Consider the following 27,913-nt stretch of genomic DNA (forward strand, 5'->3'; position numbering starts at 1 on the left):
TGGGGTTTTGTTCTTCATTCTTTTCACTAAGTGGATTAAGACCTACCGAGCTACGGTTGACTGAAGACATTGTTGCCCGAGTTTGGATGAGGAACAACCAAAATGGAACAAATTAGGGCCTACTTTTTACAGGTATCGTGAAATCATCTTAGAATTAAACACAAGTGGAATTATCTTGACAGTCTGAAAACTTATCGCCCAATGTGGAGCTATACAGACGGCGTTAAATTGGCCATTGGTTGTCATCTTAGCCCCGCCATTCAACTCACTCCAATGTATCTTGCCGAGTATATCACCAAGAATTAATCCGAGCCGCAATTAAAGTAATTCTATTATCTGGAAAAATTTAATACACACGATTGCTCTTGAAACGCATATCAGCGCACATTGGCGACTTCAAGCTGTAGAACCAATCGCCATAACTAAGCAGAATGGCAGTCGGCGAAAGCAACGAGCCGTCAGCCCTAGCTATCCGCCGAGTCACACACGATAAGATCCTCATTTTCGGAGACTCCCTTACAGAACTCAGCAGTGATATTCACTCACTCTCTTTTGCTCTCACACCCGCTCTGCAGCATTATTATTTCCGAAAACTCTCCGTGGTTGCGCGTGGATATGGAGGTTACAGCTCAATTCATCTGAAACACGTGCTGCTGCCCACCTTGCGTGCAGAGACTGCAGCTGGAGAGACAATCAAACTCTTGGTAGTGGAAATTGGTACGAATGATGCATCAGAGCGCGACATACAAACCGTGCCGGTAGAAACATATCGCGAGAATCTCGAATGGATTGTGGAACAGGCACGGAAATCCGGCGTCGAAAGAGTCCTACTGGTGGGACCAGGTCCTGTGGATGAAGACATGCTAGATTCTCCCATCTACAACAGAGTGATGCACAACCTGAAATACTCAGAGGTAGCGAAGGATGTTGCGGCACGCTGTGGCGTACCGTTCATTGATATGTGGCATACGATGATGGAGCGGGTAGGGTGGCAGAAAAGCCAGCCAGTGCCGGGCCTATCAGGCACGGGCGGCACAGTGTTGAAGGAATTGTTGACAGATGGCGTTCATCTGACTGGTGAAGGCTACAGGATATGGTATGATGAACTGCTGGCGGTGATCAAGAGGGATTTCCCAGAACTACGGTCAGAAGCACTACCGACGGTACTACCACACATCTTTGATGTAGATAGGGAGAATTTACCGGACACGCTATGGCAGGAAGTTCAAGTGAAGGAATAATAGAACCGATGATGGCCTGTTTGGAGACTTTTCCCTATGGAACTTGTGATCGAGTTGCTCGAGCATTTAGCATCTACCTTAAAGGCGCATCTCTAGGGTCAACAGATCTAGACCTTTACTAGAAAGAAAAGTCAAGTAATATTTAGAGCAAAATGAGTTCAAAAAAAAAAAACGCTTTATTCATAAACTATCAATCTAACTATCTATATATTAAGAAGAAAAGAGAATTGATATGTCGTTATGCTATTGGAAAAAAGAGAAAAAGGAAACCATTTTATCTATTACTTCTTTTTTTTGGTCGATCACATCAATGTGACTGCACGCCCCCACAGCGTTTCATCCATCTCCGTTGACCGAACTATTTTCGTTCATTATAGCATGTATCATCATCCCCTTACGCCTCACGTCCCTGGGCAGCGCAGACTTGGGCGGCAAACTTGCAGATGGTCAGAGTAGGTCCAAGCAGCTGCTGGAAGGGCACATCCATCTTGTACTCCTTGAAGATCCAGTTTCGCAGCTCAGCACCAATCATGGAGTCGATACCATAAGAGGCAATGGAACCGTTCTCAGGGTCGACATCTTCAGGGTTGAGCATGAGCATGCGAGCCAGCTTGTCAACAAAGTGCTCGTTGACAGCAGTGATAGCCTCAGCGAGGGTCTCAGCGGCCTTGATAGTAGCAACAATGCTCTGGCCACCGGCACCAGCACCGGCGTCATCGGCGGAGGAGTTGATGTCGTGGACCATGTGGCTGAAGCGGGCATCCTCGAGCCAGAAGCTGTCAACAGCAGCGGCATCGTTGACAGCCTTCTGCAGCAGAGCAGGGTCAAGACCGACAACAACGTGGTCAGGAACAGTCTCCAGGGTGTTGGAGATCATGGCAGCCTCGAAGGACTGGAGAAGGTGCTCCTCATCAACACCGTACATACCCTTGCGCTTAAGGGCATCCTCAAGCTCAACGTTCTCAGCAACGACACCAACACCGAGAACCATAGGCAGGACAACGGAGGTGGCGGGAGCCTTGGACTGAGTGTGGCGGAAGCGGGCAAGGGAGTCGAGGTAGGCGTTGGCAGCAGCATAGTTGCCCTGGCCGGGAGTACCCAGGATACCTGAGACGGAAGAAGTCATGACAAAGAAGTCAAGAGGAGTCTCGGCCAGAACGGAGTGAAGGTTCTGGGCACCGACAACCTTGGGGTTAGTAGACTGCTTCCAGGCCTCGTAGGTCATGGAGTGGAAGAGAGCATCCTGGTGATTATGGTTAGTCATGCTTATCCTATCTTTGAGACTTTTAGGTTGTCAACTTACTCTCAGAACCATAGCAGCATGGACAACACCCTTGATAGGGTTCTCGGCAGGGATGCCGTTGACAGCACGGACAACATCATCGCGAGAAGTGGCGTCACCGCGGACAACCTGGACAATGGCTCCGGCAGCCTCAAGGTCGGCGACCAGCTTGGCAGCGGAGGGTTGGTCCGCACCAGATCGGGAGAGGAAAGTGAAGCGGCGAGCTCCAGATTCCATCATCCACGAGGTCAAGCTACGACCGAGACCACCCAAGCATCCGACAAGCAGGTAGGTAGAGTCAGCGTTGAACTGAAGCTTAGTGCGGGTAGGCAGAGTCTGGATGGGCGTCACAGAGGCCTGGTACTCGACAACAGACTTGGCGGAGCCAAAGGCATCGGAGTAAGCAGCAACAGCCTTGTCAAGGTCAGCCAGCTCGATGGCCTTGGTAGCGCCAGGAGCGGCAGAAGGCTGCTTAGCAATCTCAACGATGGCAGGCAGGAGTCTAGCCAGAAGCTGGGGCTTAGAGCCCAGAGCCTCGATGATGTCGAAGGGAAGGTAGCTGGCGCTCTTCTGGACGGGGATACCGTCAAGGACGCTGCGGCTGAGGTTGTCCTTGCGACCGCTGTCAACGAAGCGACCGAAAGAAGCAATGGTACGCCATGCTTCGTGAGCATCGTTGGAGTCAACGCTGCCGGCGCTGAAGACAACATCGGCACCGTGGCCGTTGGTGAGCTTCTCAAGCTGCTCGGAGACCAGGCCGTTGGAAGGACGGAGGATGTTCTCGGTCTTGAGGCCGAACTGCTTCTCCAAGAAGGCAGCCTCGTCATCAGTCTTGGCCACAGCATAGACGGTGGCGCCCTTGAGCTGAGCAACCTTGATGGCGGCGGCACCAGCGAAACCAGAGTTGCCGAGGACAAGAACGTTCTCGTCGTCTTGGACAGAGGCAAGAGTCTGGAGTCCGTGCAGAGCAGCGGCATAAGCAGTCAAGCTGCTGACAATGCCAGTGAGATCATCACCGCTGGCAACCTTGTGGAGGAGCGTAGCAGGGACTTGCTGGTAGCTGTCAAAGCGACCAATGCTGAATCCAACAACCTTGTCACCAACCTGGAAGCCAGAAGCACCAGATCCAACTCGCTTGACAACACCGCCAATCTCGTGGCTGAAGGTGGTGGCATAGTCAACACCGTTGATGACGAGAACGCCCTCCTTGGTGAGACCGGAGCTCAGAACCTCAACCTCAACATGGCCAGGCTTGACCTCAGGGGCGGAGTCCTCCTTCTGGAAGACGACCTTGTTGCGGAGAGCCTTGCCGTGAATGCGCTCACCAAAGGTGAACTTGACATCCTCAGCCTTGTTGGCGCCGGTGTAGACGTTGTTGAGGCCCTTGGTGCGGACAAGTCGGCTGATGTAAGTCTTGCCGTTGGACAGGACAAACTCGCGCTCAGGAAGCTCCTCAGCCTTGGCCACTTGGAGCTGAGCAATCTTGGTGATGGCCTTGACAGTCTGCTCGGGCTTGACGTTGTCGAGATCGACGTCAAGAGTGCGGAAGTCAATGGAAGCCTGCTCGGAGGTAATGGCACGAGCAAGACCAGAGATCATGGCATACTCGGGCTTCTTACCCTCGAGGATAGCACCAGTGCTGACCCAGAGAAGGTTAGAGGTCTTAGCAATGATGTTCTGGATAGCAGCAAACTCTTGCTCCTTGAGAGTGAACAGAACAGGGCCCTCAAAGTCAGCCAGGACGACGACATGCTCAGGAACAGCAGAGGTCAGGGAAGCCTCAAGGCTGGAGAGAGTGACCTCCCAGCCAAGAGCCTCGAGGGCAGTTCGCACAGGAGAGACAATGGAGCTCTGGGTAGTGCGGTAAACCAGCTGCACAGAGTGCTTGTCGGTCTTGGTAGCCTCCTCAGCCTTCTTGGCGACAGAGACGCCGGCGCCAATGGCAGTAGCTCCGGCCTTCAGGAGGCTGTCCAGGGACACGGCACCACCAGCGACGAGGATATCGAAAGACTCCTTCTTGAGGCCCTGGGTCTCGAGCTCCTGCTCAGGGTCAACAACGACAATCTTGGCGTTGTGGTAAGGAGCAACAATGGGCTTGAAAGTCTCAGCCTCCTCCTCAGAGACGGTGACGATGGTGTAAGAGGCCTGGGGGTTCTGGCTGAGGATGGCAGCGGCGTTCTTAGCACCCAGCTCAATAGACTTGTAGCTAGGGTACTTGAAGAGAGCAAGGTTGACCAGCTCAGGAGCGCTGAGGCCAGCCCGGTTCTCAACGGCGTCGACGTCAAGTTCCCAAGACATCTCGCCGTAAGGAGCCTCCTCAAGAGCACTCTCAGCCTTCTGAGGAACGGCAGCCTCGTAGGCAGTGGCGCGCATGTTGGTGAGTTCCATGATCAGCTCGCCGTCAGCAGCAACCATCTGGACGTTACTCTCCGAAGTACGGAGACCACGGCGGTGGACAGTAGCATAGGCAGAAGCCTTCTGCACCTTGAGCTGCTCTTCGGTAGGAGGCCAGATGGCGACCTCATCGACCTGGACGGGCACAACACCACAGTCCATGGCGTTGGTGCGACCAGCGTAAATGGCAGCGATGGCAAGCTGCAGAGTAGAGTCGATAACAGCAGGGTGCAGGATGTATCGGGACTCACCCAGGGTCTCGTCAACAACCTGCTTGATGTTGGTTGAAGAGGCGGCCTGGTAGTTTCGGCCGTCGAAGCGGATGTCATCCATATCCTGGAAGGTCGGGCCGTAGTCGAAGCCAACCTCGCGCAGAGCCTGGTTCCAAGCCTTGCCAGTAGCACGCTGAGGCAGGTGAGGAACAGAGCGAGGAGTCTTGCCGCGAGGGCGAGTGTTGATGCTGATGCTACCAGACATGTGGTCCTTCTTGACACGCTCAGAGTCGACGGATGAGACGTTCCAGTCCCACCAGCCAGCACCGATGATGGATGGGCGCATGTTGAAGAGGACTTCAATGCCATCATCGTCATCGGGAGTCACGAGCGCAGTCTTGATAGACACATCGCGGATAACATAGCTCTCAATGTTGACGGGGTTAGCACTCGTCTCGTTGATCTGTCGGATGGCTTCAATGGCCATGGCGAAGTAGCCGGCAGCAGGGAAGACAGACTCACCACCCAGGTGGTGGTGCTTGAGCCAGGGCAGATCGCGGATACGGAGCATGTTGCGCCAGGTGGGCTCAGCCAGCGAGTTACCAACGACCAGCTGTCCGAGAACATCGTGACGAGGGTACTTGGGCAGACGCTGCTCCTGAGAGCTACGGCTCTCGGCCCAGAAGGGACGAGTGTAGTTCCACTGGTAGGGAGGGAGATCGACAATGGTTTGGCCCTTGAGAGCCTTGCCATTGGAACCACGCTGGTCAACGTAGGCGTTGGAGATCTTCTCCATGTTCACGGGGTAGCTGCGGAGGAAGAGCTCACCGGCAGTCTTGAGGAGCTGCTCGGCACAGTTCTTGCCACGCAAGAGAGTAGGGATGTAGTCAATCTTGTCGTTCTTGACGGCAGCCTTGATCTGCTTGATGGGACCGGCCATGGCGGAGTGAGGGCCAATCTCGATGAACAGGTCGACATCGGAGAATTCCTCAGCAGCTAGGATGGTGGTGACAGCCTGGTCGAACAGGACAGGGCTGCGAAGGTTGGCACTCCAGTAAGTCTCGTCAACGACGTCCTCATCGCCGAGGACCTTGTTGTAAACAGATGAGACCATCTTGGCGTTGGTAGCCAGAGGAAGGCTGCCCTTGACCTTCTCCTTGGTGGCTCGGACCATCGCCTCGTACTTCTCGGCGACAGGAGCCATGTGGTGGGAGTGGTAGGCCTTGCCGTTGGTCTTGACAGGACGGGCAAAGACACCGTCAGCGTCAAGCTTGGCCCGGACGAGCTCGAGAGCATCACCGTCACCAGACAGGGTAACAAGAGCAGGGGAGTTGTGACAAGCAACTACAACCTTGCCCTGGTACTCGGCCAGGTACTTCTCAACAGCCTCAGCGCCGAGGCCAACGGCCATCATTGCACCGCCAGTGTTGACATCACGAGCAACCTTACCACGGTAGTAGGCAGCAACGATGGCCTCATCGGCAGAGACCAAGCCAGCAGCGTAAGAAGCGGCAATCTCACCAGAAGAGTGACCAACGGTGACCTTGGGGGTGACACCCCAAGATCGGAGCAGCTGAACAGTGGCGATCTGGATAGCAGTGCAAAGGGGCTGAGAGAACTCGGCATCGCTGATGGGGGAGGTCTCGGCATGCTCCAGGAGAACATCCTCAATGGACCACTCGGGGCCATCGGGAAGCTCCTCAAGGACAAGGTCAAGAGCACGAATGGAGCGGAGGAATGAAGGGCAGTAAGCCATCAAGTCAGCACCCATGCGAGCCCACTGAGCACCCTGACCAGTGAAGACAAAGCCGACAGAGCGGATGTTCTTCTTGTCAGCGAAGGTGAAGTTCTCGCCGACATTCTCAAAGACCTTGGTCAGAGAGTTGTAGCTGGCGACAGCGAAACCCTTGCTGGCAAGGTTGCTACGGCGGTTACCCAGAGTGTAGGAAAGATCAAGCAGGCTGTACTTGGAGGCAACCTTGCCGTGGGCGTCAATGTTGCGGCGGACAGTGGCCTTGTCGTGAGCAGAGAAAGGCAGCAGGAAGGGGCGGTTACGCTCAAGAGCACGGCGGCGACCGGTGGTCTTTGGCTGCTGAGCCCAGCTGTCTGTGTAGGTGTAGGCAGGGGCGTTGCGAGTCAGAGAGTCGGTGCCCTCAACGATAACGTGAGCGTTGGTACCACCGTATCCGAAAGAGTTGATGGAAACACGACGGACGGGGAGGTGACGAGGGAAGGCAACGGCATCAGTAGGGACCTTGACCTTCCACTCATCCCACTTGATGGCAGGGCTGGGGTTGACAAGACCACGAGTGGCGGGGATAACACCACGCTCGACAATCATGATGGCCTTGATGAGGGCAGACAGACCACTGGCAGCTTCAGAGTGGCCAATGTTTGTCTTGACTGCACCGATCCACAGGGGCTCCTCACCAGGCTTGCGGTCCTGGTTCATGGCAATGGAAACGGCGTTGACCTCGAGAGGGTCACCGACAGCGGTACCAGTACCGTGGCACTCAAAGTAACCAGTCAGGCGGGGATCGAGATCACCACCGCGCTTGTAGGCAGCGGCAATGACATGAGCCTGACCATCACGGTTGGGGTGGGTGATACCAGCAGCAGGGACCTTGCCGTTGGAGTTGGTAGCACTGGATCGAATAACACCACGGATTGGGTCACCATCACGGATAGCATCCGAGAGACGCTTCAGGTAAACGGCACCCACAGCATCAGCACGGCCATAACCATCAGCAGAGGCATCGAAGGTGTGGCAAGTCGAAGTGGGGGACAAGACACCAAGCTTGGCAGTGTTCATGTGCTGGTCAACAGTGATGATCAGGTTAACACCACCAACGATGGCACCCTCACACTCCTTGTTTCGGAGGGCGTTGCAAGCGTTGTGGAGAGCGTAGACGGAAGATGAGCAAGCAGTGTTGCACATGATGCTAGGACCGTTCAGGTTGAAGACGTGGCTGATACGGTTGCTGATGATACCAGTGTCGACACCGGTGGCAGCCAAGGAGTGACGGAAAGAGTGCTCCTTGAAGGCCATCTGCTGCCAATCAGCAGTGAAACTAGCGGCGAAGACGGCAGTTCGAGTGCCAGCAATCTTCTCCAGAGAGATACCACCGGACTCGAGAGCCTCGTAGACAACCTCGAGCAGCTTTCGCTGTTGGGGGTCCATCCACATGGCCTCGACGGGGGTGATACCGAACAAACCGGGATCGAAGTCCGCAAGATCATCCTTGAGGAAGTATCCACCAAGGACACCGAAGCTTCCAGGTCGGTCATTGTTCTTGTGAATGTGGGCGTCGATGTTGAATCGAGTCGAAGGGACCTTGGGCGTGTTACCAGTGCCCTTGCTCATCATAAGGTCCCAGAATTCGGAAGCAGACTTGACATCGCCGGGCAGACGGCAACCTGTAAGGGGAGTAAGCAACTCAATTCGTGAAAGTCGAAAGTGGAAACTAATAGTAATACGTACCCATGCCAACAACAGCAATTGGCTCCAATTGTTCATCGAGAGGCTTCTCAGCGTAGTCGGGGAAAGAGGCGGCAGCATACTCGTCATCGCCAGCGGAAGAGGCAGCGCTGGATGGGGACGTATCAGAGTTGTGCAGACCGTCAAAAGACGACTGGGAAGAAGGGCTAGCGTTTCGAGTAACAGCAGGCATCTTGAAGTCTTGAATAATGATTGTATTTGGGGGATACAAAAGTTATTCAGGTGGGGTTGACTTTTCGAGTTGCGTTTTCAAAACGAAGTTGAAGCTTTCGAAGAGAAGGTTTTCGGGGCTTTGGAGCTTCTGGAGTTGTTTGCGAGGGTGCTCTGCACCAAGGCTGTGTGTAAGTTGATTGATCTTGTGGGGGGGATGGAGAGAATTCAGTTCACTTTGGAAGCGGCCAGGACGAGACTATTATACCTATTGTCATTCATCGTTTGACGCCTACATGGCTATCACATATCTCACAAATCTGCGGCATCTCAGGTACTACGGCGTATGCCGCTCCGGAGCGGTGCCCGTCTGCCTCTCAATCTGATAGACAGATACTGCGCTGCGCAAATCCGATAAGCCGTTGGCCAAGTGTAAGCACGGCGGCTGCGTTACAAGCTCCCGCCGTCCGAGATGACTCCATACGCCTCGCGGAGTGCGAATATACGGATCACCGAGTATGCTAGTATCAGGTCCGCCCAGCGGATCAAGTGTTAGATGCAGGGTCTTATGCATGTGCGGTAGGAAGCCGTCTAGTCTAGTGTTACAGTTTACAGTTACTGGCCTTGTCTGAAGGGGGCTGACGGCACTTCCTTACAAACCAGAGCCACGAGGGCCTTCGCCATTGTTCTACCCCTGCCACCCCACGATCCGCGGCCCTTGACTCCCAAGCCTCCAAAGCTGCGGCGATCCTCCTCCTCCGGTGTAAGACGCACTTGAATTGCGCGCCCTCGGATCCACAGATCAGATCGGGGCTGCCTCATCGGGGCTAGCATCCCATCAGCACAGCTTCTCTCGTGTCCGAGCAACGCTTCGACCCGCTCCGAGACCCTGGAGACCGGGAGGGAGTGCGCAGTTTGCGCGAATAAGCGCCCTCATCTTATCTATCCCAGATCCCAGGGGTGCGGAGGCGATTATGTACTATTACGAAATGACAGGTACATGCATCCCGGCCACATGTTCGCGTTACTGTGCATGCATCGATTACCAGTAAGTTACACACCCATTTGTCACATATAATACTCTAAACCTAGTAAGCGGAGCAAGCGGTTCCGAATAGTGCTATCAAGGTCCGGAATGGGAAATCGAGAACGATGTCGACAAAATAACCGCCACGCTTACATGTGAAGATTAGAATTACCCGGGAGGAACATTGATAGTTGATGATCCAATGGAGAAAGGGAATCAGATAACAAAGAAAAGATTGAAAATGGAAAATTAATTTTTTTACAAGTTGTTTATTGTTTTCAAACTCTGTATTATGGGAGGATTCGTTTGAATACAGAGTTAGATCCAAGTGTTTGGTGAATTGGTTTCTGTGTAATTTTCGCCACCATCTACAACTACCCAGGCTTTCAATGCAGTAGATTTGCTCCCACGTAGATAGGTTTATCCATGTCCTTAAAAAATGGAGAATCTAGGTTGTTTGTTACATAACAGCGGAAGCTTGTTCTCGAATAGATTTCACATAGATTGTATCGTACCATGGCTAAGGAAGCCAACGACCATTGCCAATAGACAGGTTTGATTGTTAGCTAACAACACTATAAACTACCAATGCTCTAGGAAGGTATCAGTCTGTTTCATGCATGCATGTTGCATTATCTGTACATATAAGGAATTCCTATTATGCCAAAATATACCTCTCAGCCACATCCTCCATTACTGTATCCACCATGTTCAACGATACAGCCCCATGTCCCCTTGCTTACTTCGCTTACATGCAGCTCCTACAGGCTAGACTCCCGCCTCTCGGTCATTAACCATCCGAGCCCAGCTACGGCAATTCCTGCTAGTTTTCAACAAACCAAATTCGCCTATTCATCTGCGTTTCCTCTGTTCGGCTGCCGCATCCAACTCCCCTTCTCTATGGCACATCAGCCATGCCAGCCCCGCTCCGGGCCCTGCAGCTGCGGTAATGGCAGTGAGTTTTACCATCGGCCAGCCCGCCCTGATCTTCTCTCCCAGAAACTGAGAAGTTACAGCCTTCTGAGGACTGAGCATGTACAGCCCCATGCCGATCACACACAAGTAGATGAGAACATGGTCATATTGCATGAAGAGCATTGCACCTTCAGTCATGTAAGTCGGGCTGTCAGCTATGACAGCAGCATGATTAGGCCAGTAGACGCGATACCACGATAACTCAGGAGCAGTGTAAGCCCACACTGCAACTCCAATGTGGACCACAGCGCTGGTGAGGCCAACAATCCAGTAAGCGAGAGTAACTGGCTTGCGAATTCCCTTGTAGTTTTCTCCAGAAAACAGGACGCTAACAAGGTCTTGGAAGAGGCCCAGGAAGAAAGGGCCAAAGAACCAGACGACCACGCCATCCTGGATATCAAACGGCTGGGCTCCCAGGGCTGAAGGGAGCAAGAGCGGGAGCGAAATGACGATACTCCAGAGTGCCGTAAGTGGAAGGGCCTGGGCCTGGTCGTTTGAGAGGAGCGAAGTCTTGCTGCCTAGTCTCTTTGACACGTACAGGTGGCAATACACGGGGAGCACGGAAGCCGCGCCACACCAGTTCCACAAGAACTGCCATACCGCCGGACTTATCAACAATTACAGATTAGTCTGGAGTCGTAAGTTGGGTTGTAATGGAATAAACATACTATCTCAGTGGGCCTGTTTTCCTGTTTCGACGATCTTCAACTAATGTCATGATGTTGAAGACAACCAGTGCAAAGACGAGATCCACCAGCATTAGGAATGGACCAAGATCGCTCAAGTCTGCCACGTTGTTGACGGCACCAAAAAAGACAACTAGCAGGCCGAGAACAAAGTCAACGGGCCAAATGCCTGTCCAGGAAGTCTTGACAGGGGTGCCAGTGGGAAACACTCCTTTCAGATTGGTCCAAAGCATTGTCATGAAAGAGCCGTTCTGCATCATGACAATCCATTGCGAGTAAAACCCAAGGCCGGTAAAGGCCCTGAAGACGTAGTAAGCGTCGACTAAGGCCATGACTAAAGTGATAAATTTTTTGTCCTTGCAAGCTGTGCTAGTGCACTGCAACAGCAGTAAGTCGATGCGTACGGTACGAGTACGAGTGGGCAACAACTAGCGGTTCCGTTTCGTTTTTTTGGGCGACTCCGGTAAGGGTGCTGTTTCGTGTGAGAGGATGGCATCTTTGTTTATACTAGCATGCTGCGGAGAGCAAAACTACGAGAAGCGCGATCTTTTAGGCAAACGTACAACAACTGCGCTGTCAGGATGCCGAGCTGACATCAACATTCCCTTAGCATTCGTGGTGTTTGACCTTGCAGCTGGTGTAAGACCGTTGAGCTCCGAGTTCCTGGCGGGCCGGAGGTCCCCGCTGCGGTCCGAGGTCGCCCGTGCGGCATCGTCAGCCATAAGACCGGGATTTTCGCATTCGTTTGCTGAGCTCACAGATAAACTAAATTCCAAGCAGCGAATCATACGACTTGACCATGATTTTCGTATGTTCCATCATAAGCAGTAGTCGACTCTTGGGCTTGATGACAGAGGGTCGATTGATATAAAGAGTAAACTAGCAGGCTCATCGTGCACTGAAGCTCATTAAGAGATGAATTCGACTGGCAATTAACCAACTCAGTATTTTTGCACGTGCTAGATCTATAAGCGCCGCTTCCCCAGACGTTTATCGCCAGTCATGGACTCTACAGCGGAGAAAGTCGACGTTATTGTCGTTGGCGCTGGTAAGCACTAACTTCCTGGCACACCCCTGCCTACACATTCTGAACACAACCACACACTCTGGTTTGCACTTCGAAACACTGCTGATACTGGCCAATTTGTGTGGCGTGTAGGCTGGAATGGGCTGATTTCTGCGAAAACCTACCTCGACTTCGCGCCGACGACCAATCTTGTTATCATCGATGAGCAGAGCTCGTTCGGCGGTGTATGGGCAACCGATAAGCTTTATCCGGGTCTCTATGCGCAAATCAAACATGGATTGTTCGAATATTCCTTCTATCCCATGAAACATGAGGGCATCACCGACGATGGATATGTTTCTGGTGAAACAATTCACAACTACTTGACCGATTTCGCCCAGGACTATGATCTGACCCGCCGAACTCGTCTGCGAACAAGGGTGACTCGTGTTATTCGACTGTCATCTGGAGGATGGCGTCTAGAGATTGAAGACAAAGCTCCCATTGAGTGCGAGAAACTCATCTACGCCTCAGGGGCAACTTCACACCCTGTCATACCTGCTTGGCCGAGAAACAACTTTACCTCTACCGTAATTCATTCTTCCGAAATGGGTGTGCATCTTGAGGCGCTTGGAAAAATCAATACTGCCACTGTCATTGGAGGAGCCAAATCAGCCTACGACACAGTCTTTTTCCTGCTGAATGCTGGCAAAAAGGTTAACTGGATTATCCGAGAGGATGGATCAGGACCCCTGGCCATTATGCCTCCAACTCTCCTCGGCCTTAGAAACACCATGGACGTGGTCACCACCAGATTCATGGCATTGATGGGCATGAGTATCATGAGTACCGACGGTGCTGGTCACCAGTTTTTCCAGAGGACTCTTCTCGGACGGGGAATGGTCTACATCTTCTGGCTAATCGTCAACTGGATTGCTGATCGACACGCTGGCTACTCCAAGTCCGAAAATGCCAGGAAACTCAGACCCGGTCCCGAAGGAAACGGAATCTTCTGGGCGAACGCAGGTCTCGGTGCAGCCAGTGTCCCTCTCTTCTGGAAGACTTTCCACCGCGGCGACTGCACCGTTCACAGGACAGATATCGCATCACTTGATAATGGCAACGTTGTCAATCTGAAAAACGGCGAGAGCTTCCAGACCGATTACATTGTCATGTGCACGGGGTTCGACAAGTCATTCCAGGTTTTCAGCGAAGAGCTGCAACAAGAGCTTGGATTCCTGCCCAACCCTGAAGAAGACGAAAAGTGGGCCAAGCTTGGTGAAGAGGCTGAGAAGACGGTTGATGAGCTTCTACCCTACCTCAAGAAGAGCCCCTTTGGCGAGAAGAAGTTTGAACGAGAGTTGACGGCAGGTGGACGGAAGCTTCTGCACGGTCCTAGCCGACACTATCGCCGCCTTATTGTTCCTAAGCTCGCTGCTCAAGGAGATCGCTCAGTCACCTTCCCTGGATTCATCCACTCCATTTTCACTCCCACAGTATCTGAGACGCAAGCCCTTTGGGGCACCGCCTTCCTACTCGGCCTTCACGATGTCCCATCTCAGGAAGAAATGGAACAAGAAGTTGCTGAATGGAACACCTGGACCGGAAAGCGATATGTTGCTCAGGGTCGAAAACACGCCTACGCTATCTACGACTTCCTCCCAGTAAGTGGACCTTTGTTCCCTTTGTAACTTTTTACGTTATACTGACTTACATATAGTACATTGACACTCTACTCGGTGATCTTGGCGTCAAAACCTACCGCAAGAAGGGCTTTTTCTCAGGACTATTCGCACCTGCATATCCGAGCGAGTACAAGGGTATGCAGCAAGAATACCTTCAGTCATTGGGCCAAAGGGCAACTCCCGATTATACTGCTTCTGGTTCTATGACCCCTGTCTCCGCCGGATCTGCCACACCCAGTGTTGGCCCTGATGGGCTTAGCCTTGTGAAGCAAGAAAACGGCCACACCAACTCTGTTAAGCCGCTTGGATTTAATTGATTGTCAATGTGGTGTTGAGTGACTTTTCTTTTCCTTTTTGTTTTACTTATGATGGCCGACATAATGATACATATACATATTTAGTTTGAAAAGATGGTGATTCTAGTAGTAGCCTTTTCCTACATCAGTTCTATATAAGAGATTCCACAAGCAATTAAAATGAAGTTGACATTTTTCTGGAGACATCCTAAATCTTCTCGCTTGCATGTGCAATTATGACCAGTTCCTAGTAATTGCTAAGAGTCCTTCAAAGCTATCCCTAGAAAAGATAATACGAGGTAATCATCATCGTTGTAATAGAAACGCCGGGTTATCAAAAATGGTATCATTCAAAATTTGTTGATATTGTAATGATACAAGAAGAATGAAGCAAATGTGTAAGAATAATGGGATAGGTTAGTTCAATACAAGCTGCAAGACCTATTTCAGCAATAGTGCCTGCCCAACTCTTGGACCAGAATAAGTTAGAATGCTATCTTGATCGTACTTGGCTCATTGTTCATCTAACCAAAAAAGGGAATCTGCCATTATAGACTGTGTTGTTAAGTGGAACTTTAAGCTGTGAGTGTTTGACTAGCCTTAATAGAGTGTGCTGCGTATCCTGTGGCTATGAGTAAAGTGTAGCACTGAGTAATAAACATGCATAATTTGGCAAAAACACAACATTATTATTGATCCTCTGTCTCACAACTACATTGATAATCTAAGTGCAAGGAAATTGTTTATAGTATAGAAGGCAAAGGAAAAACAAATGACCCATAATCCGAGCTACCCAGAGGTTTGGGTTACAAGGAGGGGCCTCTAAACCTCAGCGCATCCATACCACTCCTGTCTCATACCCCAATCCCAGGGCAAGCATATCGTTGCTTCATTCTATTCAGAGTCTCCCAACAATAGTCAATAGACAACGCCACAAGTTTAGGCGCGGCAAAGTCTGTTGTTGCCGTCCACAGTCCAGGCCTCACTGCCGACAGCAGTGTTAGCATAGAAAAGGGAGTTAGGGTCGTACTTCTTCTTGATTGAGAGAAGCTTAGGGTAGTTGGAGCCGTGGAAGGCATCCTGCCAGTTGTGCTGCTTGTAGTTGGCCTCGTTGAGGTAGACACCACCACCAGGGGTGACAGCATCAATCATGGGCTGGAGGACGTTGGCGGCATAGTCCTGGCGAGCCTGCATGGCAGCGGGAGCGGCAGTAGGGTCCCAGTCACCAGGAGTCAAGCACACAGACAGACCAGTTCGCCAAGCAGGGTGAACAGCGTTGTCGGGGTGAGCCTGGTAAGAGACGTTGAAAGCCTGGCAGGGGAAAGGAGCATAGCCCTCGGTCATGGTGGCATTGCGAAGGGCGTTCATGATGATGGGGTTCTGCACAGGGTCAAGGAGGAGATCTCGGGGCATGATGCGGCTACCGGTGAAGGGAGCATAGTCGGAGGTACCCTCAGGCAGAGGTCCAAGGTAGAAGGAGACGTGATCATAGTAGCTGGCAGAAACACGAGGAGCGTATTGGTACTCAATGCCGCGGCTGGTGAGATCATCAAGGAATGGCTTCATCAGAGCGTTGACGCCGTCAAGATCCTTGCCGGGCATGGTGAAAGCCAGAGTAAGGAACTCGTGAGGAGTAAGGACGTAAGTGGCACCGTTACCGTGGTCGACGAGGCTGGGGAGAAGAGTGTGGAAAGCACCAATAGCCTCCCAGAAAACGTCATTGCCAACCTTGCTGTCGTCGAAGACGAGAGAAGCACCGCCAACAATACCGTCCTTGTGAACTCGGCTGGTCATAGACAAGACAACACCGAAAGTGCCGCCACCACCGCCGGAAATAGCCCAGTAGAGATCAGAGTTCTGAGTAGGAGTGGCAATCAGGTGGCTACCATCAGCAGTGACGACCTCCCACTCGAGAACGTTATCGGCAGCGAGACCAAAAGCAGGCATAAGCATAGAGTGACCACCACCCTGGCTGTAACCACCAGAGATACCGACTGTAGGGCAACTTCCACCAACGATTTGGTTTCCGGAGTTGTAAGCGGCAAGGTAAGCCTCGAAACCCTCGACACCAGCGCCAAGCTTCAGAGCAGGGCCGTTGTAGTAAGAAGAGCTGTACTTGGGGATGTACTGGGTGGACTTGAGATTGTGAGTCCAGAAGGTCAAACCGCCCTTACCGGTGCTCTTTCCAAGGTAGCTGAAGATATCCTGGTTAGTCTCATTCTTATGGAGGTGTATGATGGCTGTTAATCTACTCACTCGTGACCAGTGTTCTTGATGTTCAAACGAACGTTGTGCTGCTTGGCAAAGGTGATACCAGCCTGGACATCGGCAGCTCCAGTGACGTTGATAATGTAGCTTGCGTAATTACCCAGACCACAAGGCTTGGACCGAGGAGTGAACGGGTCGCAAGTGTAGTTCTCAAAGTACATGTTCAAGAACTCAGCGGGCGAATCGATGCTAAAATCATGTCAGCCTATTTTACTCTTCGTATCATGTGCTTCTATGCTTCCGGTAACTTACTGGTACAACTTGGTCTCGTTCCACCCGGCTTGAATCTGTGCGCAGAATGTAGCGTTGTAGTTGTTGAACGGCGCATCGTGGCAAGCACTGGCCTGGGGAACAGCGGCGATCAAGCGTCCATTGATGGTTTTGTTGAGAGCATTCCACTGAGAAGTCGCTGGCCAGTCTGAATCTCCAGGAAGAACTCTGCAGTTGGCAGGAGCAGGAGTTGCAGGAAGGTAGCTGGCGCTTCCCACGGCGGCCAGGCCCATAAGAAGGGCTGATTGTAAAGCCATTGTAGCCGAGTTTCTGATGCCTCTTGAGATGCCTCTTGAAAGTCACTGGAAGCTGTTGTTGAGAGTGATACTGAAAAGAAAAGTCCTCCAGAGACGCAGAATGCCGGACCTCTTTATACTTCTTTCGCTTGAACGACGCCATCACAAAACAGTCAGTCTCAAAGTCCTTGGCCACCGCTGATTCCAGCCCAACGGATCACGGCACCATCAATCAAAGCGAATGGCTTCTACCAGTACAACTCATCCAGGGAATTGTTTCTCCAAGGAACCGTCGTCCAGCATTGCTATGGCCATTGACAAGGGTTGCCTCAGCTGACGGCGCACTTGGGAAACCCGCGACTAGGGTGGGTCTTTGCACCGTCACAAAGCGCGGCCCGGTGTGGAGGCGGGTCATGGGGGTTCATGTAGGTACAGCTTCAACTCGAGATTGGATCAGCGCTGAGCCACGCATCAGCGTCGCATTTCCAGGTATCTGGGCGACATAATACTATGCGTTATACCATGCGTTATTGTTCTGGACAATGGGTGTCTAGCGCGGCTCGAGCTGTGCCGGTGGATGCAACTGTTCTTGGGAACGGCATTGGTACTTTGCGGCAGACTTATCCGAGTGACACCGAGATCTCGAGAGCTTCACGCCGGGATACCCCAATGAATCACACAAACATATTTTGATTTCCAGCTGACTGTCGGCCAGCGGCGCCGAGGATCCGGTAGTCTTCTGAGTTTTTAAACAGCCATAGGCTATTCAATCTTACTCTTCGGAACGCCGTCTTGCGAGAACATGTCATCAATGGTACGATGTAAGAGAAGACAAGATCTAAATATGGTATTTTGCGCGGATATTCCAAACCGTGTAGGATTTTAGATAACTATTCCAAATGAAGTACCATGGTTTCATTTTGAGTCTAGTCCATACATTTCGGAGTTCAATGGGGTCCACCGCAATTCGAGGCTCTTGCAGTAGTCTACATGTATGCAAGATGATTCATGCCCGGGTACCCTAGATCTGCTCTTTGCGTGTTGGCAACGCTGGTAGTAGGACATGGTTCCAAAGTCGCAGGGCCTTGATGAGTCGTGATCTAGGGTATTCAGAGCCTCATCATCGGATTGAGGATCAAAGATGAGGTATTACCGCTGTAGGCGAACGACAGCAGTTGAATAACACTCGATGAGTTAACTACAGCAGCATATAAACAAACAAGGGCGTAAATTTTGCGACGTGTATGACTTATATACTGGTCGTAGATTGAACTTTAGTAGTCTTGATCCATCATGAAGCCATCATGAAAAATGACCCGGCATCGTAAATGAAGTTTCAACATCCTTGAATGGGATTTGACCCTCTCTACCCCAAATTGGCAGTGATAGCTATGACTGGCCCTGGCAAGACATGTTGCTTGACCTGGTACTACAGTAGATCAGCCGGGACAAATACTATTCCCAGTCGGATGGTCGTACAAGTCTGGTGAAACTTGCCATGGGTACATGATCTGCCAAAGATGTACATCACATGAGTTTTCGTTGGTTAATCTCAGCCGGCATTGCCGTAAATCTAGGTACCCGTGTGGTGCCTGGTAGATTAACAGATTACTGGGTCTCATTACTCCGTAGTATCGGTAATCTTAATCACTTATCGCTCTGATCTCCGCATGGAAGGAAACAAGACATAGCTAGTAAAGGCGGTAGGCAACCACTAGGCCAAATATGTTTCCTTATGGTATGTAGGACTTATCACACGTTATTGATATAAAAAAGTGAGAGTACTATAGGGTATCTCTCAAGATAAAATTACATCCATACGCTGGCATTCCCGGTAGGAAACTCTTCCACATCACAAAAGAGGCAGACCGAAATATTAGCGTTTGGTACATCATCACGTAAAGTGGATTGTAGAGAAAGTGCAGTGTAAGGGATGTCTCCATAGAAATACCAATAAGAAGACTTTCTCTTAGATGAGTTGTAAGATTTTGGGCTCTCATGTCACATAAAGGGGCTACCAACTTCCACCATCACCCCCTTTCCCCCACAACACATCTTACATGTAACGCGGCTACACCGACAAATGCAACAAAGAATTATTACTGATTCTAAACATTTTGACAAGAAATGCCTCACACAGGATGAACATAGTGAATGCGTAGAGTAAAGCCTCTTATCTCCATAATCCGTTGGCTTTAGAGCGTGTGGCAGATGTGAGCACCACAGGAACACTACTGAGAATAAAAATGATGGGAACTCGGGAAGAATATATACATATTTCATAATCACTCGTTATCTAGAGCAATGTGTATTAACAATGTTTTACTTTTTTATTGGACGATAAAGTGCCAACAGTGCTTGTGGGCGGAGAAGAGCTGCAGATGGTATTGGCAGATTCAATCTTGACGGCGCTAACAGAACGCTGTTTTACGTCACATCTACCTCGGACGAATTGTCTTTGTTTGGTAATCCTACCGATCCCATTAAATCCACAACTTTCAGCAAGCTCGTAAGAATAGGGGGAATGGTATCACGAATGAGGGTGGTATCCGGCATAAACAACAAAGATATAAGGACAAAGATGAAGACAAAAAGTTGCCAGAAGTCCAAGTACAAGCTTCTAAAACATATTCAATTTCAAAGATTGATGTTATTTTTGAGCAGATATTGACACCTTGGGAGCATGGAGCGACTCTATGTTTGCCTGATTCTTTGAGCTCCAGCCCGAGTTGTCCAACATCTACGACATATCCTTTCAATGATTACAGCTATCATGGGCTATTTATGACCGCTACTTTGCTTCTTCGAGTTGTTTTTCTTATAAGATAATCAACAAACCAAGTTCCCATTATTTTACGTGTTTTCTGACTGCCGCTGAGTTTCTCTCTGGAAGAGTGTGCCAAGGCCGAGACCAGGATAGGAGCGCCCGAAACCAAGCTCTCTTCGGCTGCCTACGCATCTCACGCTTGTCTACCTACGATTCCATCTTCTAATCTCTGCCGTCGCAAAAAAAAAAGAGTCTCGGAATTAAGCTATTCTCAAGTTTTATCAAAATCGGGCGAATTCGGCACTTGGCAGGCATTGCGGAGAACCGTTGCCCGAGGTGTGGGTCCCGGGGCGGCATGGCGGAGAGCAGACTCCGAGCATCGTTGCCTGACGCTCATCTGGGAACAGAAGACGTTTGATTGGTCAGGCTGTCAGTAACCCCTGCATTAAAGTAGACGTTAGATTCATCTAGTAGGCCGGGCGTGGGGGGCTCCATCTCGCAGGTCCCGATGCCACGCCACAACCATCTTAAACTCACCCAAACACCGTCCCACGGGGTGTACAGATAGCAGATACAAGCGCGGGCCGAGGGCTGGCTCGGGGCATCTGTGACAGGGTTGGCGGACACTTGTCGATGCCGCTCCCATCCCTGTCTCGCAGATCCAGCGGCGCCGCATAGGCCTGCATGTGTGGTGTCTGATGAACTGGCGTCCCGATAGTTGCACGTTTCCCGGCGTGTGGATATTCCTGTATAAGACTGAGCCTCTCTCTATATGCTTTAAGATGTATAAATACCCATGCTTGTTGTGGCAAGGTCATTGGAATCAAGAGCCAGCACAACAGGAACAGGCAACACAGTAGCAATAAGACACCCTCGGCATTCACGAAAACAGTTCAATCTTGAGCATTGCAAATTTCTAGTTTAATCCATTCAATATCTTTATCTACAATGGCTTCTGAAGACTTTGTTGCTCCTCTCGAGAGCTTCCCCACTCTGCAGCCGGCCTTTGTCATCAAGGTTCGTCTTTGGAAATCTTTCCGCACCTAATTGGATATATGTGCAGAATAAGTCAACAAGCCTAACACACTACGCAGGTTAGCATTGCCGGTCAGTTCCCTTGTGGAGACATCTACACTGGTTCTTCCCTCGTTGGTGTTGTAAGTACATCCTTTAAATTCCCAGTTTCAAGTTCGCCGAATCAACACCCACTCACAAAAGTACTATGATAGCCTCTTGGCTGGGGCACCTTGAAGTCTGTCGCGGGCTTCGAGCCCAAGCTGGACATGACTCTCAGCCATGGCCACGACTGGTTCCGTATTGATGCAGACAAGACCCACGCCCGCCTTAGTGTTTCTTGCATCATTTCAGACAAGGAGAACCGCTCCATCCGCCTCGAGGCCAATGGCGTCTCCCAACTGACCCCGGCCATTCTTGGGCTGATCACCGGCTCCCCCGATGCAAAGACTCCTCCTTTTGGAGATGGAAGTGAGTATTCGTGCTTCTAGTCCCCCTCTAGCGCCGGCATGGCCGTTTTGGCTAATCTCTCGTGTGTGTCCTAGTTGAGCAAATGACAATCACATCAGGCCATGAGGCCTACAAGCCCCTGGAGGGCATGATGTTTGCTTGCAGCCAGCGCTTTGCCATTAGCGAGACCGGTGAACCCCTTGCTGAGATTCGTGTCTCTCGTATCCTCTGCGGTACCGGTGATGTGTAAAGTTCAAAGAGGAGTCTCACGAGTGGATGATATGCGGGGGCTTCAACTATGATAAAGTAATGAGAGATGAATAAACCTGGTAGATTGACTACTAGCAATTGCACCCTTGCTTTTCTTAGCAGACAGTACATCGGCGTGATAGAAAGACCGATTGTGGTAGATAATATTGTTCAGTAGAAAATCAAAGCTGTTGGTCCATTATGGGGTGAACTTCCAGTGAAACTCCAAGTTAAACCGTATATTCTTGTATTGCAGCACTCAGAACAGACGAACTTATATGCACCCCCTTTTCTCTACGCTAAGACTGTTGGTACTATCGGGAGACTTGTCACTGTGGCGTAGAAGGTTTCATAGAAGGACTGATCGGCATTCTAAAGCTAGCTTGATACTGAATAGGTACATATAATGCTACCTGCATAAATGCAGACAATGTGGTAGCCTGATCCTTGCCGCACATCGCCAAGTATGATCGACACCCACACACACACACACACACAAGATGCAGCCGCTGCGGCTATCTAACAGAAGTAGGCAAAGAAAAAGGAACGAAGTGACGCTAATTAATCAGATACACCGCCCAAACAAAGAACAACACAAAGTACAGGAACCAGGTGTGCGTGTACTGGTATAGATATTACCACCGATGATACTCCCCCAACCGGACGTTACATCATGATTCCAAGTGCCTAGCCCCAGGCAGATGGAAGAAAAAAGAATTGAGTGAAAAAAGAACACAAGTTCTATTGAAACCATGTGCACACGTAGGAAATATCATAGCTCGTCGTCAACTGTTCGTTTCTTCCGTGTAGACCGCGCTGCCTCTGCAACTCGGGCCTCGGCCTTTTCCAGCAGGCCCGGAGCAATATGTTCAGGGTCGATAAGGTCCTTCATCGCATTGGAAAGAATGCGGAGGGAGTTGATATAGGGAGTTGCATCATCCTCTCCGTTGTAAAGCATGCGGAAGCACACTTGAATAGAAGTTGTAATTGGCCAAACAAGAAATCGGTCCAAATGGCGGAAGGTTTCCAGCTTGTTGCCCGTCAGCCGCATGCCCAGCTGGACGGCCTGGACAATGTCGGTCACGGCGCAAACACATTGAGCCACCGCATCTGTTGCGAGGTTCACTGGCAATTGATCCTTCTCGACCTTGATCAGCACCGTCTCGTGCAAATTGATCTTGAGGGCGTTCAGGTTCATTCGCAGCGCAATGGAAGTCGGGTTCTCGCCACTGTTGCCGTTCATGTGTTGCGCCAGCAGGGTGGTACGGCAGTGGTTGAGGGACTTGTCAATCGCATAATGCGTCTCCCAGAATGCATGGGAGGCTTCTGAATACGCGGATTGGATATGACTGTAGTAGCGCTGGTAGAGGCAGATCATGATGGCGTTGGCAGCAAATGAGGAAATGGGAGCCGTTTCCGTCAGGTCGAATACCTGCTGGAGTCCAGGCATCCTCTCGTTCGAGTAATCTGGGTAGTCGCTCAGACTGGGAAGTTGGACATTGACCTTTGAATTTTGTTAGCTGGAATCAAAGTAGAAATTTGCATCCAATACGTGTACTTACATCTCCATCGAAGGCTGGGCCGCCGCTCACCCGTAGGCTGGCAAATGAGTCGAAGATGAAGAGGCTCCAGAAAACTCGCCGCCTCTCTTCCTGGTCCGCTGAGCTAATTGGATGGATGAGCTGCTTACGCAGTCCCCATTGTGTACCCATGCTCGAATCCGTTTCCACAGTGTCCAACCCCATCATTTTTGAAAGCCGAATGGCGCGGCCGAGTGTCAGCCAGGCCCGGGCAAAGTTTGGCTGCTTCAGCTCGTAGAGGGTTAAGATTACATAGGCTTGCATTATGTTGATGTTGCTTAATGAATCGCCGCTGTCCTGGCGCTCGCAAATGTCCATGAGATTGCGGGCCTGTTCATAGTAGTGATCTACGTAGTAATGCAGCTCAGGTACGGAGAATGCGGTCAAGGTGCCGATGGCATACGACAGTGCCTGCACTTCGACCGACGGTGACGGCTGCGACATTTCATGCTGGAAACGTGTTCTGTTAATAATGGGGATGATAGGGTGAAAAACTTCAAAGTATCGGTCGTAACTATTCATGTCAGCTTCGCGTCACCGGTCTGGAGGATCATTTTCAACATACAGTCCCTGCAGAATTGTGGCCGACACTGTGGGCACAGACTGGCTCGTAGATGATGACGAGATGTCAAAGAACATGGGCTCGAACTCGAAGGGGGGGTTCTCTGGCATTGCTTGGCTCATCATGATGTCCGCTGACAAGGACGTGGCAAATGTATCAAACGGCGAGAACTCGGGTGCCTCTGTAGGGGCAGTAGACGTTGTGCTCGTTTGGTTGCACCTAATTCAAAAGGCCTTGTTAATCTCTCTATTCAAGCCCCTGCGGGGATTCTTTATGCTGTGACTTACCACTCTGATACGTTTTGCTGCACCATGCCCTTATCGTGCATCACCTCCATCTTTTGCAGATCATAAGTTGAGCCTGGTCCGGAGGTCAAGTGTGGCGGGGTCACCTCTCTCGTGGGACTGGAGTTTGGCGATGAGTTTACAATTTGCGGCGTGATATCAACATCTCCCCATGGCATCGCGTAGGAGGGTTGTCGATTCCGCTGCTGCATCAGGCGTGTCGTAGCGAGCTGCGCCTCTGCTTGTTCTGCGATTCGTGTCAGCCACGAGTCACAGAGAATAGCCGTGGAGGCGGCCGGAACTTACTGAGTCGATTATTGAGAGTAACCAGAAACCTCGACAAGTCCATCTTGGACGGCGTCGGTTTTGATCGGCTGGAGTAGCGGCATGTTACTCCCACCTTTGCGCATCTGCTACACGGAGGATCTTGTCTGTCGCATCTGACCTTGCGGGCTCGACAGGCGTCACATGCCAGCCTTCGTAGAGACGAAGACGAAGATGTCGTATTTTGCGTCGTCGACGTTGCTGTAGTCGTCAACGCCCCCTCCTCCATAGTTGTGTGGTTGTGCTCATCACCAAGAGCGCCCATGGGAGCAATTGGCTCTGCAACGATTGCCTCGTTTACCATGGATCCCATATTTGCTGTGTTTTGAAACCTGTGTCTTTAATCTCTCTTGTTCAGCTGGTGGCGTTGGTCTGTCGATAGCAAGTCCGCATTGTATTAATACTCTCACTTCCCGATGATTGGCGCCTGGCCTGGCAGGCTGAGTCAAACCTGGTTACAAGGATTGGTCACTCACGCTTACACCACTAGCCTTCGTACGGAAGTCATGGCGAATAGCCGGCAAGGTACCGGAAAGGTACAGTTCCGTGGGATGATACCGCAGTCTCAGCGCTTATTATCTCAGAGGAGCGTGCGAGTAGCAACTAGGTATCTACCTGGGCTGTACTGATGGGGGGTCCCGTTGTCATACGCATACGCAGACATCAATATCCACTTACAAGCCCTACTACCCTACCTTGCCATGGATTCCCGTCCGGCATATTAGCTAGGCTAGGTACCAGCATCCTGTGTCTCTTCGCTGAATTGTCAGCTTGCTCGTTTTCCTCTTATTGTGACGATAATCTTCATGCAACGGTATCGTTGACCTGGAGAAGAACGAGAGCGAGAGCATGGTTCAGCTGTGGGGAGCGGGGGCGGTGGTTCCATAGCTCCGGTCGGTTCGAATGGACTGGCTTTTGAGGACATGGAACATGGAACATGGAGGATTCTGCGCAGGTAGTCATACGGAATTCATTACTATCGGTATCTGCGACAGAAACCATCCGCTGCTTACTAGGGACTATGTATGCCAGGAGCCCAAAGCAGACGGACGTCGCCATCTCTTGCCGTGTCGCCGCTAGTGATAAGCAAAGGAATGGAAGGATTTGAGGGTCCAAAACACGCACTGACAAATTAAACGTGTCCAAGGGCCCTGTCAGCCTACATATAACCGGGTGTCTACATACACGTACCCTGCCTGGTAGGTACACTCCGTCCAGCTACGTACGTGTATAGTTACAGCACAGGCAAGCCATGCGGCATTATGCTGCTGAGAATCGGGTCAACCCCAGGTAGCAGGGCCTTTTCCAATGAGCCTCAGCATGATCTGGAACCAAATACGAAAGCCTACCATGGACGGTACACAACAGATGCTACCTACTACCCAGTACCATGGATACTCCAAGACGCTTTGTCCAGTGCCTGCCAAGGCAGGAATTTTTTGGAGGAATCAATCCATGTACGGTATTACACCGCTTTCTTGAATATGTAACTAGACCCTACTTCCTTTGGAGCGGACTCAATCCATTCCATCTGCGGTTTACGCCGCTTTCCTGAATAACTAGAGCCCCTACTTGAAGCGGACTCAATCCATCTACGGTTTATGCCGCTTTCCTGAATAAATATAGCCCCTACCTCTTGTTCATTTTATACGGAGACGCCACCTCCATTACGTTGTGTGCGTGGGCTCAAAGTAATCGCCCTCCCTGTCCCCTGTCGCGACAGCACATCTCCGTATCGCCCTCCGGGGCTGCCTCCGGGGGCTTATGCTGATGCTAAATAGACGAGCGATAGGCTTAATGGGGTGTGAGTGTGGCTTGATAGCGATGTTAGCACTTCAAGACACCACTATGTGCAACAGACTCAACCAACAGGGGTCTTGGGCGAGGGCAGCGTTCCGTGGGATTCCGCGCAGTCCGAGATCCTGCGGGGACTATAACGGGTCACAATTGCTGGTAGGATTTGATGATTTTCTTTTATACAGGTGTCAATGCATGGAAGGTTGTGTTACACAACAGTCTGGCATTCTAGAAGTCTGCAGAAACCACCATCACGTTGACAAAAGACAGAAACGTGGCGGTATTGACACGGCGATCCATCCCAGCTACACCAGTGCCTTCATTTGGTCTTGGCGAAAGGTCAAAGGTGGAGCGTCGACGTTTCTGCAGCAGCAGGATTTCGTACATGAAAGTACACTACTAATCTTGTATTCGACTCCGTACGAGAACCTTGGTAGCGAAAGACCCGCCCGCCTTGCTAGGATATCTCTCTCTTTCTCTTTACCCTGGTCCGCCTACGTACATGTGCTAGTATTCATCACCTCCACACGTGTGTATGGGTAAATGTAACAGGTACCGCGCGGAGTACACAGCGGAGATAAGATGGAGTGCTAGTCAAGTTCATCTCAACTCCTCCGTACCATTCCATTCCAGCCAGCCAAAACATATCCACTCCATTCATTGTTCATCCATCAGTAATGGATCACACCGCTTGCCTCTTTCTCTAGGCCCACATGCCGTGTACACAGGTCTCAATTCAGCAGCCCGATTCACATCCCATGCTTCGGTTGGGTTCTCGGCCCAATTACAAAAATGCCTCACGCGAGCAAGGCATTCGAATACTACCCTCAAGTTCACATGAAAACAGAGACAACACGTGCGGGCAGACATGCAGGCACCCCGGATCTCTCCTCCATCTCGTGAAATCCTCGGCTCCGATTCCGATGAACCACGTTTTTGATCAGCCTGGTGTGACATGACAGCGTAGGGTCAATGCATACATATGCTGGCACATAGTGATTAGACGCAAGAACTCATGATAGCCAGAGCGCTGGGAAACTCCGGCGGACTTGATCATTTGTCTTCCAATACGCCAAGACAATGACGACTGTGAGGATGCAGCGCGAGCCTGACAGACTAATGCTCACATGTAAGCAGAGCAACCTTGCCAATGCAGCAATCCCATGCTGCTATCAATAATTCCATCACGTCGTAACCCTCAGCTTGGTGCTTACCCGTATCTCATTGAATGGTTTCAGTGTAGTATCTTTTCGGTATTAGACCAATCACACGCACTAAGATACGAGAGCAAAAGCAAGTTCTCGGGCATTTCAGCACATACTTTTACCGACCCATGGATCAATGGATATGGATTATTTACATACACAGCAACACACTGCCTAAAATAGTGGATTTTTGAGCGCTAAACATGTTGCCAGCTATCTTAGGCGGCGGTAAGAGGTAGCACTGCAGTTCTGACAAAGAAAAGGCCAGAATCCTGCCTCAGCCGACTTAAACGAGATACTGTAACTGTGCTTAGCATGGCCCGCCATTCAACTGCAAGGGAGTGTCTTTGACTGGGATCTGCCTCCCTCAATGCCACCCGTTTGCATAATCATCAACCTGGAGATTAGCCTGTGGCAGATCCCATCCTTCTGGTAGGATGTCACCTTGCCATTT

General features: G+C 50.9%; 7 protein-coding genes across 7 annotated transcripts; 3 read left to right on the forward strand and 4 right to left on the reverse strand.

Annotated features, from left to right (window-relative positions):
* The first annotated feature begins 321 nt into the window (after positions 1 to 321).
* On the forward strand, positions 322 to 1,423 carry V8C40DRAFT_237801 (SGNH/GDSL hydrolase family protein). The gene has a single exon (XM_083214317.1). It carries the CDS (start codon positions 432 to 434, stop codon positions 1,239 to 1,241), a length of 810 nt encoding a protein of 269 aa, XP_083076435.1. The 5' UTR covers positions 322 to 431; the 3' UTR covers positions 1,242 to 1,423.
* V8C40DRAFT_163071 (type I polyketide synthase) lies at positions 1,395 to 8,988 on the reverse strand. The gene is made up of 3 exons (XM_083211495.1): positions 8,611 to 8,988; positions 2,545 to 8,546; positions 1,395 to 2,484 (listed from the first exon to the last, which is right to left on the reverse strand). Exons 1-3 carry the CDS (start codon positions 8,798 to 8,800, stop codon positions 1,636 to 1,638), a joined length of 7,041 nt encoding a protein of 2,346 aa, XP_083076436.1. The 5' UTR covers positions 8,801 to 8,988; the 3' UTR covers positions 1,395 to 1,635.
* Positions 8,989 to 10,347: 1,359 nt separating this feature from the next.
* V8C40DRAFT_237803 (uncharacterized protein) lies at positions 10,348 to 12,163 on the reverse strand. The gene is made up of 3 exons (XM_083214318.1): positions 12,030 to 12,163; positions 11,449 to 11,938; positions 10,348 to 11,387 (listed from the first exon to the last, which is right to left on the reverse strand). Exons 2-3 carry the CDS (start codon positions 11,796 to 11,798, stop codon positions 10,658 to 10,660), a joined length of 1,080 nt encoding a protein of 359 aa, XP_083076437.1. The 5' UTR covers positions 11,799 to 11,938; positions 12,030 to 12,163; the 3' UTR covers positions 10,348 to 10,657.
* A 77-nt stretch (positions 12,164 to 12,240) lies between these two features.
* On the forward strand, positions 12,241 to 14,657 carry V8C40DRAFT_237806 (cofactor FMO1 FAD enzyme). The gene is made up of 3 exons (XM_083214319.1): positions 12,241 to 12,514; positions 12,626 to 14,136; positions 14,193 to 14,657. Exons 1-3 carry the CDS (start codon positions 12,469 to 12,471, stop codon positions 14,472 to 14,474), a joined length of 1,839 nt encoding a protein of 612 aa, XP_083076438.1. The 5' UTR covers positions 12,241 to 12,468; the 3' UTR covers positions 14,475 to 14,657.
* A 464-nt stretch (positions 14,658 to 15,121) lies between these two features.
* V8C40DRAFT_237809 (FAD-binding oxidoreductase) lies at positions 15,122 to 17,307 on the reverse strand. The gene is made up of 3 exons (XM_083214320.1): positions 16,974 to 17,307; positions 16,710 to 16,910; positions 15,122 to 16,647 (listed from the first exon to the last, which is right to left on the reverse strand). The coding sequence occupies exons 1-3, from the start codon at positions 17,246 to 17,248 to the stop codon at positions 15,393 to 15,395; spliced, it is 1,731 nt and encodes a 576-aa protein (XP_083076439.1). The 5' UTR covers positions 17,249 to 17,307; the 3' UTR covers positions 15,122 to 15,392.
* A 3,436-nt stretch (positions 17,308 to 20,743) lies between these two features.
* On the forward strand, positions 20,744 to 21,910 carry V8C40DRAFT_237816 (DUF3237 domain-containing protein). Its single transcript, XM_083214321.1, has 4 exons — positions 20,744 to 21,011; positions 21,089 to 21,151; positions 21,224 to 21,479; positions 21,554 to 21,910. The coding sequence occupies exons 1-4, from the start codon at positions 20,943 to 20,945 to the stop codon at positions 21,706 to 21,708; spliced, it is 543 nt and encodes a 180-aa protein (XP_083076440.1). The 5' UTR covers positions 20,744 to 20,942; the 3' UTR covers positions 21,709 to 21,910.
* Positions 21,911 to 22,054: 144 nt separating this feature from the next.
* V8C40DRAFT_237819 (Zn(II)2Cys6 transcription factor) lies at positions 22,055 to 25,316 on the reverse strand. The gene is made up of 6 exons (XM_083214322.1): positions 24,934 to 25,316; positions 24,440 to 24,829; positions 24,137 to 24,380; positions 23,853 to 24,068; positions 23,270 to 23,801; positions 22,055 to 23,211 (listed from the first exon to the last, which is right to left on the reverse strand). Exons 2-6 carry the CDS (start codon positions 24,768 to 24,770, stop codon positions 22,480 to 22,482), a joined length of 2,055 nt encoding a protein of 684 aa, XP_083076441.1. The 5' UTR covers positions 24,771 to 24,829; positions 24,934 to 25,316; the 3' UTR covers positions 22,055 to 22,479.
* Positions 25,317 to 27,913: the final 2,597 nt, after the last annotated feature.

Source organism: Trichoderma camerunense, assembly GCF_050948025.1.
Source record: "Trichoderma camerunense strain CBS 138272 chromosome Unknown V8C40scaffold_4, whole genome shotgun sequence".
Lineage (NCBI taxonomy): Eukaryota > Fungi > Ascomycota > Sordariomycetes > Hypocreales > Hypocreaceae > Trichoderma > Trichoderma camerunense.